The sequence below is a fragment of the Peromyscus leucopus genome, chromosome 4, assembly GCF_004664715.2.
Source record: "Peromyscus leucopus breed LL Stock chromosome 4, UCI_PerLeu_2.1, whole genome shotgun sequence".
Taxonomy (NCBI): domain Eukaryota; kingdom Metazoa; phylum Chordata; class Mammalia; order Rodentia; family Cricetidae; genus Peromyscus; species Peromyscus leucopus.
In genome coordinates, this window is record NC_051066.1 from 62,609,613 (window position 1) to 62,621,774 (window position 12,162).

General features: G+C 34.2%; 2 protein-coding genes across 2 annotated transcripts; both read right to left on the minus strand.

Annotated features, from left to right (window-relative positions):
* Positions 1 to 124: 124 nt before the first annotated feature.
* LOC114685058 (olfactory receptor 8K3-like) lies at positions 125 to 1,066 on the minus strand. The gene has a single exon (XM_028859657.1). It carries the CDS (start codon positions 1,064 to 1,066, stop codon positions 125 to 127), a length of 942 nt encoding a protein of 313 aa, XP_028715490.1.
* Positions 1,067 to 9,453: 8,387 nt separating this feature from the next.
* On the minus strand, positions 9,454 to 10,395 carry LOC114685055 (olfactory receptor 8K3-like). Its single transcript, XM_028859653.1, has one exon. The coding sequence runs from the start codon at positions 10,393 to 10,395 to the stop codon at positions 9,454 to 9,456; it is 942 nt and encodes a 313-aa protein (XP_028715486.1).
* Between the last annotated feature and the right edge of the window lie 1,767 nt (positions 10,396 to 12,162).

Sequence of the window (12,162 nt, forward strand, 5' to 3'; positions counted from 1 at the left end):
AACTTAAATCTCAACTGACAGTCCCAATATTTAAGTATAGACTGAGCAATATGTGTTTTCTGTACCCTCTTAGAAATGGTTCACATTTGTCCTAGAGACATAGGATTAATGTTGCATGAAACCTCTAAGAAAAGATATTGCAAATATTTCTCCAAGTCCTATGAAGGGCAGAGTTTACATCCTTATTCCTCAAACTATAGATCAAGGGATTTAACATGGGGATAACCAGGGTATAAAAGATTGAAGACACCTTATCAATGTCAATGGAATGACTTGACTGAGGCTTCACATACATAAATATCAAAGTACCATAGAACACTGTCACCACTGTTAGGTGGGACCCACATGTTGAGAAAGCCCTGCGCCTGCCCTCTGCTGAGTTCATCCTGAGAACTACTGTGAGGATAAGCATGTAGGACACTAAGATGACAAGGAGAGAGATGATTAAATCAAAAGTTGCAAAGATCATAACAATAAATGCTATTTCCTCTGTGTGTGAACAGAGTAGAGACAGCAAGGGGATGCAGTCACAGTAGAAATGATTAATGACATTGTAGCCACAGAAGGATGAAGTGAAAATATTAACTGTGATGAGAAGAGACACAATTGTGCAATAGAGATAGGGCATTGCCATAAGAACCCAACATACCCTTTGTGACATGAGGACAGTATAAAGCAGAGGCTTACAGATGGCTACATAGCGGTCATAGGACATTGCTGATAGAATAAATAGCTCACTACCAATGAATACAAGAAAGCAAGCTAGCTGTGTGGCACAAAGTTTAAATGATATTGTATTTTGATCTACAACAAAATTTTCCAACATTTTGGGTCCCACAGCAGTAGAATATCCAAGATCTGTAATAGCCAGGTGTCTGAGAAAGAAGTACATGGGTGTTTGCAGATGGTAGTCCACTGTGGTAAGAACAATGATTCCCAAATTGCCAACCATTGTGGTCATGTATATGACAAGGAACAGCCCAAATAATGGGGCCTGCAACTCAGAGTTGTCAGTGATGCCCATTAAGATGAATTCAGTCATTACTGTGAGATTGTGTTCCTTCATTCTCCTGTATCAGAAAAACATTTGTTAAAGAAAATATTATAGTAAATAATTTAAAAATACTTAGCATGCAAAACATTCATTATGCAATACCACTGAAATATGATACTTCTGTGTGTGTGTCTCTGTGTGTGTGCTTGTGTGCATTTTTGAAGATATACACTTTACAATTTTGTTAAGAAGACAACCACAACTACATATTTATGAACATACAGATGAATGCTTCTCAACAACATAGAACATTTTAACAGATAATACCATTATATTTATATTGATATTTATACGACTCACTAGGAAGAAGGCTTCCACTAACATGTAATACCTAAAGGGTATATAAGACAGTGAATATCATATTGCATTCAAAAAATTTAATCTGAATTATCAATAATTATGTGTTTGAAAAATTGACATAGGTACATATAATAGATATATGGTCTATGATGTCTAGATGGGATAGATAAATAAAATAGACAAAAATTTATGACAATATAAATAAGTTTACATAAAATAATACTTGAACATTAAAAATTTTGTGTATAAAAATGGGCTTCAAGCCAATTTAAAAGGGAAAATATTACAGTGTCCTATCTCTACACAAAATTACAGGCAACTAATAACCACTGAGGGAAATGTGTCCCTGCATTGGTTGTCCAAACTAATGTAGTTATCTATGAAGCTACACACACACATACAACAGCAACAAAGATTCAACTGGTTTTATTTATGTATTTGGGAGTGTTTGTGTATATGTGTGTTTGTGTAACAATATTAATAACAGAAAACAGGTTATCTATTTGAGAGCAAGGGATCATGGGAGGTGTTATAGGAAGAGGTCATGGGAGTGGTTAGAAAATAAAAGTGGGGAAAATATTATTATAATTTGATTAAAAATATAAAAAGAATAAAAATAATGTTGGATTTGTAAATTGTTATTTTATATTTCACATTTTCTAGCTATTGCTTTTATATAAATACAATTTTTAGTGATATTAATAACATATTTAATAATGTGGAATATTAAACACTTACTTGAATTAGCATTTCTATGGATGAATTTATAAAGTACATAGTAGTCCATAAATTAAAACATTGTCATTATTTTAGAAGAGACAGAGGAATAACAAGTAGTGGAGAGAGACAAAATAGGGTAATGTGGAGTAGAGTGTAATCAGGATTTAACATATGTGCATTTAAAATGTCATCATCAGACCTAGTTTTTCTACAATTAATACATAGTAATATATTTTTAAGTATCTAATGGTCAAGGATGATGATGTGTGTGTTACAATCACAGCACTTGGGAGCTGAAAGAATGAAGATGAGGAGTTAAAAATCATACTTGCCTCCATAGTAAATTTGAGTCCAGCCTGGGGCTATAAGAAAGCTGGTCATTAAAAATGTTATATTAGTAAAGAAAATAATAATTCTATATAGTTCTTATAAGTACAGTTAGTCATCCCAAAAGTCTTTTTAAAAATGACAGATATTAGAATAATACTTTTAAAATTCGAGATCATATGACACATTACATTGTTATTATGTGAAAAAATAACCCAGCTATGTATTATATAGATATGATCTTGAATCCATATTCATTTTGCTTACACAGAGTTTACTTTGTGTATACAATTTGTCTAAAAATATATAATCTCATATGAAAGGAATCTTTCTGTGTTGTTGGGAAGGAAAGTGTATCATAAAATTACTCAAATTTTCCATACTACATAGAAGTCATTATCAACATTGCACATTTATGTAGGTATTTTTATTTTTAAATGGTAAGAGTAATTTAATTGAAAAAGTTTTATGTGTGCACATGTGTGTATGTGTGTGTTTCCATTCTTTGTCAAGTTTTTAATGGTGAGTGAATGGAGAACAGGTGGTTAGTGGTGACCATCAGGATGAATTCAGTCATCACCATGTAAGCATGAGTTATCTTTATATGAATTATCCTAAAAAATATTCATGTCCAAGTACATTCTCATTTTTATTGAAATATGTGTATTTGTTTGCAGCATATGAATTTTTTTTTTTTTTTTTTTTTTTTTTTTTTTTTTCGAGACAGTTTCTGTGTAGCTTTGCTTTCTGAGCTATTGTAGCCAGCTGGCTGAATCACAGAATCTGCTCTGCTCAGTGCTGGGTGGCGTGGCATAATCTTATACAGATCTTGTAATACATCTAGTAAAAGAAAGACCACCGGTTTTGGTGTTTATGCAATTAAGGCTAATAAAATTTCCTTTTATTCTCAAGAATGGTATTCTAAAAACAGAAAAAAATTGACCTTTAGTAACTGATCTTATAATTCTACATTGCATATGTTTAATGTGTTTATATATGTATATATATAAAATGTGACATATACCATATATTCATATTAATATAACACACTCACATATATAAATATATATGAATGTTTAAGTGAATTTTTGGAATCCTCTGTGTAATATAGCATGAGAAATTATTTATATGTTTGTAGCAATGTTATTCTAAAAATCAGAATAAAGCTATAGTATAGAAGTTACTAAGTATATCATATCAGGAAAATGAATCAAAGTAAAACAGCTATTAATTCATGTCAAAAATTGCAGCCATCAATATTCTTAAGGGTTTTTTTTTAATTACACACTTCACAGCAGAAATTAGGAAGACAGTCATCCCTGCAAATACAACCACACAATTTTACACCATTATATATGGAACTGATTGTATATAATGTATACCATCTGCATGAATGTTACTACCTTATACCCTGCTCTGACTTTATGCCTCTTCCTTATACATGAAAGCATATTAGATCATTACACTGGGGAAGTACCTTAAATAAATGCAGAATTAAATAGCGTTTAAGTCTTGCTTCTGGTTCTTGGTGCTGTTTGGTTTATAATCGTGAAATACAACACTCTTAGATGCAACTAATAAGCATGTATGGCCTTCTAAGTAAAAGGGGATGATGGTGTATCATCTTAGCTGTAATGAAGTCCAGTGAAAAGAAATACATAGCTCTTTCACATTTTATTGTTCATATTGAGTACTTATGTTAGTGTTGTGCCACCTTGATCATGAAAAATTTGTTCAGTTCCCACCGTGAAACAAATGACATGGTGCCATTACCACAGAACTGGATATTTAAAAATCTTTTGATACTAATAGCATGTTCAGTATTTCAAGGAGACTAGAAATGAGTCTCACACAAAGTTTTATTTATAGATGATTGAGAGACAAAAATATCTACAGCCTCTAAAAACCTAACTGTTTGGAAGGAGAGTGAATTATTTATTTTCCCTAATTTGTCTCTCAAAACACGAACAAAACAAGCAAACATCACACCATCCAGTCTACGCTTTTAAATCAATGGTTCCTCTTCCTCATTTCTACCATTTTTGTATGTAAAATTATATTCAGACACAAATATTTTCCAAACTGAAACAAGTGTCGTTTTCCCACGCTGTTAACTTACTAGAAGATACAAAATATAAAAAATAAAACTAAAGAATAGAGCAGATGGGTCTGCCCACGGCTCCATATCATGGAAAAGCAAGAATCACAGACTGGATGAGAGATGGTCACTCCTACTAGCGAGAAGGCCCCAGCAGCAGGTGGCCATTGCCACTGACACTGTCCACACACAGAACCTCAGGAAACTTTCTGTCTTTGTGTTACCTGGAATAAGGCTCCTCTCCTAATTCTTTAATGTGTTCCTTAACATGGAATTTTTAGAATAATTTATACTTTTGATTTAATCTTTAGAGACTCTCCCTAAGGAATTGCTGAGTACTTTGTTGATTACCCTAGAGTATTTCATATGGTCTAATAATTGTCAGGGACAATTGTTAACCAACTTATTTCTCTCTTTCCCTCTTTCTTATAACTTGTTTCTGAGTTTTATCCAAAAATATTGGCAGTTTCAAATAGATAATCACTCAACTTAAAGCATGATGTCCTGCCACTTGTAGCAACAAAGATAATCTTATGGATGGGACCCTGAACAAAATATATCAGTTACAGGACAAATATTCCTGGATGCCATCTTCATGAGGAGTCTAGAGTAATGCAATCTTATAGAATCAAATATTGGGATCAAAGGAAGAGAGGTATGAGAAATGAGTATTCATTAACATAAACATGGATTCTCAGTTATACAAAAAAAAAATGTATTGCTATTACCTTTTAAGAAGCATTTTCCATAGTACTCTAGTGCACCAATTTGATGTTAGCACAATAAAATGCAAAGAAAAAAGATGAATGAAGGCCTATCATGATAAAATATATGAGTATGTTTCCTGTGAAAATTGCATCAGTATCTACTGCCATGCCTCTGAGAAAAATCCGTTTCCATTGACAAAGTTCTTACTGATTTCAGCGTAAGGGGGCCTAGAGGCAATGTCTAGATAATGTCAGCTGCTTTCAGGCTCATTAGGAACAAGGTAAGCTGCCATTATCTGCAGAGGAAACTTGTCACTGGAGGGAATGCTGATGATATAAGGGAAACAGGGTTTCCATAAGGTTTTTAGTGTTATCAATAAAATAATTTAAGAACAAACTCAAAAGGAATGGACTTTTAATAGAGTTTAGATAAAAACTTCAAGGAAGGTATTCTGTAGACCTTTGCGCCTGACAGTAGGAGGAAGATGAGGAAGTGGGAGTAAGAACCCTTGCTCTCTAAGCTAAGACAACTTGGAAGTCAGCTTCATAGTAGACAAGGAGCCCCATGGAGGGGAGGGAATCTTTAGAGATAGTGTAGGAAACTCAGTGCATCATTAAGAAAGAGAAAAAGGAAGAATCCCCACCCCTTAAAAAATATTTAGGGTTTGAACAACTTCTAAAAGAAAAGGACAGAAGAGAAAAAAATTAAACAAGAATAGTTACAGGGACCTTGCTTAACCAACCTCCAAGCATCTCCCAGCAACAGTGCTGGGGGTAAAACTTCAAGGAAGGGAAAATACAGTATATCTTTAAAGGGATAATTATTACATCCATCTGTTTACCACAGCTTAAAGTGAACTCTACTTCCTATGTTTGGTCTCTTATCTAAGTGACCTACCTACCTATAATGCTAGGTCTCTACCAAGACCATCGGTTACATTCTCCTAATCAGGAGAATAGAATACAAGAGAATAGTATTCCATTAATGATACTTTACATCTGCAGTGACCCAAGATCAAAGATCAAAGCTTCTATCCATGTTTCTGCTCTCTGCAGCTATCCACAGAAAACTCCTCTTCTGTGGTGAGCAAAGTGGTCACAATGGGGCACTGTGGAATAGCCAACTCTCCCTTTGCAACACTACAGGTTGACCCTCTGATGAGTCTTGCCTGGCTGCAGGTACTGGGATGTAGCAGCACTGTACAGAGGGTGGGAGTATTTGAATTTTGTTGCAGAAGGACTCTGGATAGGTGTAACTAAGCTATCAAACTGTCCCTGGACCTTGCAGAACCAACATGCACTTGGTTCCCTATGCAAAATTTCTTTCCTCTGTTGGCTTTCCCTGTTAGTAAGTTTCAAAACACCCTTGTATCTTATCCATTGTCTTGGGGTGTTCTCTTTGGTAGGCTCACATGACTATCCCAAGAAGCTTGTTGTGGCAGTTGCAAGGTTTTGAAGCCTAAAACAGTTAAATACATCCAAGACAGCAAGCTCATCTTTACTGAGCATCATTTACAAGAATTTGTATAATAAGAAAGTAAATAGATGAAAAACTAAGCCACAGGAGCTGAGGATGGTGGGGAATAGGGAAACATGGTTAAATAGGCTTTGGTGAGGATATGAGGATATTTTTGCAATATTAATTTGTATAATGCTAAGGATTAAAACATTTACATAAAATCTATATCCTAATTCTATTAATTATATCATACTTTATAATTTCTGTTTCAAAAATTCTAAAAGTATATAACAATGAAAGAGAAACTGCTAAAACTAATAATATATCATCATCACTTAGTAAATTGATTAGTAAAATACCATTAGTAAAAAATTTTAAACTTCTTGCCCGTTTCATGTTAATCATCTTTGAAAAAACAAAAGTAAAATCAACATTCATTTTAGAGGTTCCACATTTACGTATGCATATTAACAGTGTATTTTTCAAATAGAGATATTCAAATTTTTCCCATAGTTATGCAAGTTATTGGCTAGATATGACCTATGGAAATATAAACATTTTTAAATTCTATTCATTTAAACAGTTACAGGCTGTGTGTGGAGACATCATTTCATTGACTAAGGCTTGAAGATTACAGATAAAGGTGAGCTTTGATATTTTTTTAAAAGAAAGAAAAAAAGTCATACAGAAAGAAAGGATGGAAGGAAGGAAGGAAAGAAGGTAGATAGACCTTAATATATCATATCCATTGAGAGTAAATTTTAATATTTCTACATTTTTCCAACCATATATTTTTTTTTGTGGTCTAGGGAGATGTTTCAGTGGGTACTCTATACTCTACAATCATGAGGACCTTAGTTCACAGTTCCAGATACACATAAGAATCTAGGCATGGTAAATAATGTTTATAATCCTTGAATTTCTAGATGTTTATAAGCAGACACAAAGAGAACACTGGCTAGTCAGCTATGATGAAGTGAGAAGCTTTCTGTCACTGAGTGACCCCGCCCCCAGGCAGTAAGTGTGAATTTAGAGAGGAAGAAAACCAGAGTCTGCTCTGGCCTCTGCATGGGTGTGCTTATAAGCATACCCGTACTGTGGAATACATGCACCACACATATATCACACACAGAAATGCACTTGTGAACACACACACACACACCATATATATTTTTTCTATGAAATTAAAATATTTCCTTTTTTACATGAAAATGTGTTATGCAATTCTAAATAAAAATAATTGATAATAAATAGAATAATTACATGATGATTTAGTAATATTTTTGCACAAGACAATATATGTTTTACTTTAGTAATATAATAAAGTATATGTATTAGTACTTGATTTGATATTCTGATGATTTTATTGCATGATATTAATAATAAACACTATTCTCTTTATAGTGTAAATTAAAGAGCAAGGATGTTAAATAATGATGAACCCTGGAAGACAGGACAGAGCTTAGATAGGTTGCCGAATATCAAATGTTCCAAAAACACAGAAAGCATGACCATCAATGCATCTAACACTGCAAGATCACTAGAAGAAATGCATGGAGCAACTGATAGTATTGCCTATGTTTTCTCATGTATTGTTACTAAATGATATACTCAGAAAAAGTCCTCTGTGCATTGGTATACAGAGAAAACATTAGGAAAGTAGACAAAATGTGTTCCCACTCTACACATTCAACACAGAGTAACTATATTCTGCTAGTGAGTGTAACAAATAGACCATCACAAAAATGAGGTGTTATTTTCCCTTTGATAGCAAAGGTAGTGATTACCCACTAGAAAAAAAAATTGGCACTAAGGACATAAAAACAAGTCAGTACATAAGAAAAAATAGCATAATTTTGGAAGTTTCTATGGCAGAACTCAAGAAGCATATTATGAGTTTATTCACTAATATGCACAAGTACACTGCATTAGAAAAAGTTAGATACTAAATTGATGCTATATGTCACCAAAAGTCAGTTGTGTTGTGTTAGTAGAATCTCTTGAGCTGTATATGAAAGCAATTATGCTTCCAAACACAAAACAAACAAACAAAAAAAGAATCAAACCAAAACTAAACAAAACAAAAACCTTAAGACTTCCAGATAGTGTAGGGACATTTGAGCCTATGTATATACTGTAGTTTTCTAGTTATCGTGTGACCATGAGTCTGCTGACAACATACCTGAATGTGATTTTAAAACAATCTACACAGGAACATAAGAAGTATAAACAGAAGTATTATACTGACTGGAAAGAAGAAATATATAAATAAATACACATAGATGATAGAAATCCCTTGCTAAAGCAATGTCACAAAGAGCAAATCAATTTCTCATATGCACCCACAACTGTTTTTCACATGCATATAGCATACACACACAATGTTCTTCATGTTATAATGTATAGAGCTATTACACGAGATACATTTCTCTATTATTATGCTACAGTTCATCCCTCTTGTGAAGGGGATCCAAGGACATGGCTCAGCAGTTTGAAGGCCTTGTTGTGGAGTTCTACCCTGAGGGTCCACATGGTAGAAGTAGAGAAATAAATCTTGCAAGTTGTCCTCTTGTTCTTCACTCATGCTGAAATATGTACATATATATAAATAATTTTTAAAAAGACAAATATTTTACTGATGTATTTATAACATTATGATATGTGTTAGTACAAAGGAAGGCAAATTTTAAATATATAATAGGTTCTTTTGTGCATGGTAAACATTCTGACAAAAGACAGCAGATGTTTGTCCAATTGTAGTTGGTAGAACTCCTCAAGTATGTAGTATTTAAGAAAATATGCTATATATCTTTCTCAATGTCCTCTGTAGGGCATATTTTACATCCTTGTTCCTCAAGCTGTAGATCAAGGGATTCAACATGGGGATGATCAGGGTGTAAAAGATGGAAGCCACTTTGTCAGTGTCAAAGGAGTGACTGGATTGGGGCTGCACATACATGAATATCAAAGTTCCATAGAAGACAGTCACCACTGTCAGGTGGGACCCACAGGTGGAGAAGGCCTTGCGTCTGCTCTCAGCAGAGTTCATCCTGAGAATGGCTATGAGGATGAGCAGGTAGGACACAAGAACAACTAGGAGAGAGGAAATCAAATTAAAAGCTGCCAAGACCAGAATAATCATTTCAATTTCATGAGTGTTTGAGCAAATCAAAGATATCAAGGGGAGACTGTCACAGTAGAAATGGCTGATGACATTGTAGCCACAAAAAGACAAAGTGAAAATCTTTATGGTAACTAGAAGTGAAACAAATGTGCAATAGCAGTAAGGGATTGCCACCAGTACGTTACATACCCTTTGTGACATGATGACAGTGTAGAGCAGAGGCTTACATATGGCCACATAGCGGTCATAGGACATTGCTGACAGAATAAAAAGTTCACTAATTATAAACACAAGAAAGAAAGCTAGCTGTGTAGCACAAAGATTATAGGAAATTATGTTTAGATCTACAAGAAAATTTATCAACATCTTGGGTCCCACAGCTGTAGAATAACCCAGATCTGTGATAGCCAGGTGTCTGATAAAAAAGTACATGGGTGTTTGTAGCCTGGAGTCCACTGTAGTGAGAATGATCATGCCCAAGTTTCCCACCATTGAACTCATGTAGATGACCAAGAACAGTCCAAACAATGGGGCCTGTAGTTCAGGGCGCTCACTGATACCCATCAAGATGAATTCAGTCACCACTGTGAAGTTTTGTTTTTCCATCAACTTTTATTAGAAAATCTATCCTGGACAAAGACACAATAACAAAATCATTACATTCCAGTAGTATCACCTTTCAAGTTATGCAAGATAATGTTTTCAAAACAGTGCCAAACTTTCAAATTTTAAATATTTGAAATTAAGCATACCTTTGTAGATGAAAATATTTAGAAATAGTGAAAAATACAAAATTTTTATGCAACTAATGTGACTTTACTCTCAGAAGCAAATCTTTCAATGTCTATACATGTTTTGATTATAATAGGTGAGAATCTAATTCTACTGTTTCCTAATGGATAGAGAATAGGTGAAGGAAAGGTACACACACACACACACACACACACACACACACACACACACACGCATACAAAAGAATGCTGATAACAAGTCAACAGGTTGTGACAACCTTTTTAGGTGAGTGAGTGCCCTAATGTGGATCATGGGATCAGTTATTAAATCTATTCATATGCAAATGAAGAGATGACTGCAATTTTCCAGTTTAGCATCCTAAACATTATACTACAGTAACTCAAAATAAATTACTGTGTATTGAAGTTCCCTGTGTGTGCATGTGTGTGTGTATGTGTATGTCTGTGAACATATGTATGTGGATACATTGCAGGTGTGTGGGCTTGGAAGATGAGTGCTTGGAAGGGAAAAGTTGGTGTCAACCTTTCTTAGTCACTTACACCTTATTTTTTGAGACTATGTTCTCACTGAACCTGGACTCCCTGATTGGATAAAGTGGCTGGCCTTGAGCCCCGTGGACCTACCTACCTTTGTCTCTTCGAAGCTGGATTATGGAGCATCTAGCATGTACAGTCTGAGCTCATGCATGAGTTAGTTGTTGAAACTGGACTTATGCAGGACGTTGATCATCTGGAGGGGGATGGACTGCTGGATGAGTCTACAAGTCTATCTCATCTGGGGAGCTTGCCTGGGGAGGGGGAGGGGGGTGCTGGGGGGGGGGGGGCAGAAGGGGAGAACAAGGAATATGTGCTGTTATTTAGAACTGAATAGTATTGTAACATAAAATAAAATATAAATATAAATAAATAAATAAATAAATTTAAAAAAGCTGGTAATATGAGACACTGCACTTAGCTTTTATGGGCCCTGGGATTGAACTCTTGTCCTCATGCTTGCACGGCAGGCTCTTTATCAGCTGCACCATGTTCCCAGCACCTTAAAATTCATGATTCAAAGAATACACCGAGACTCTGAAATGCTACAGCTCAGTTGCTTATTCCTTTCGAAACCTTTGCCTATTCCCAGCCCATCATTTCTATCAAGCCAACACTTGGCCTCATTTAGCTCCATTCTGTGGCTAATTTTACCTATAAAATAGCTACACAAGAATATTCATAAGGCTCCAAAAGTTCTACAATTAATTTCTGGTGGATCAGTAATGTACATGAGAAATGATTTACTTTTTATTAAAAAAAAAAAAGCAGTCTACAGTTACAAAAACATGGAAAGAATTATATATATAAAATATATATATATATATAAAAAAAAATATAAATATATATAAATATAAAATATATATATATATATAATATATATAAAAAAAAAAAAAAAAAAAAAAAAAAAAAAAAAACATACTGGTATGTCTAGGACACAGGCTGTAGAGCAGAATACTTCCAAGAAACTAAAAGCTCCAAAGTCTCAAGGACATTCACATTCTTCTTTTTTTTCTTATTTTTTTTTTTTACAATACTACTCAGTTCTAAATAACAGCACAGTTCCTGTTTCCCTTCTCCCTTCCTT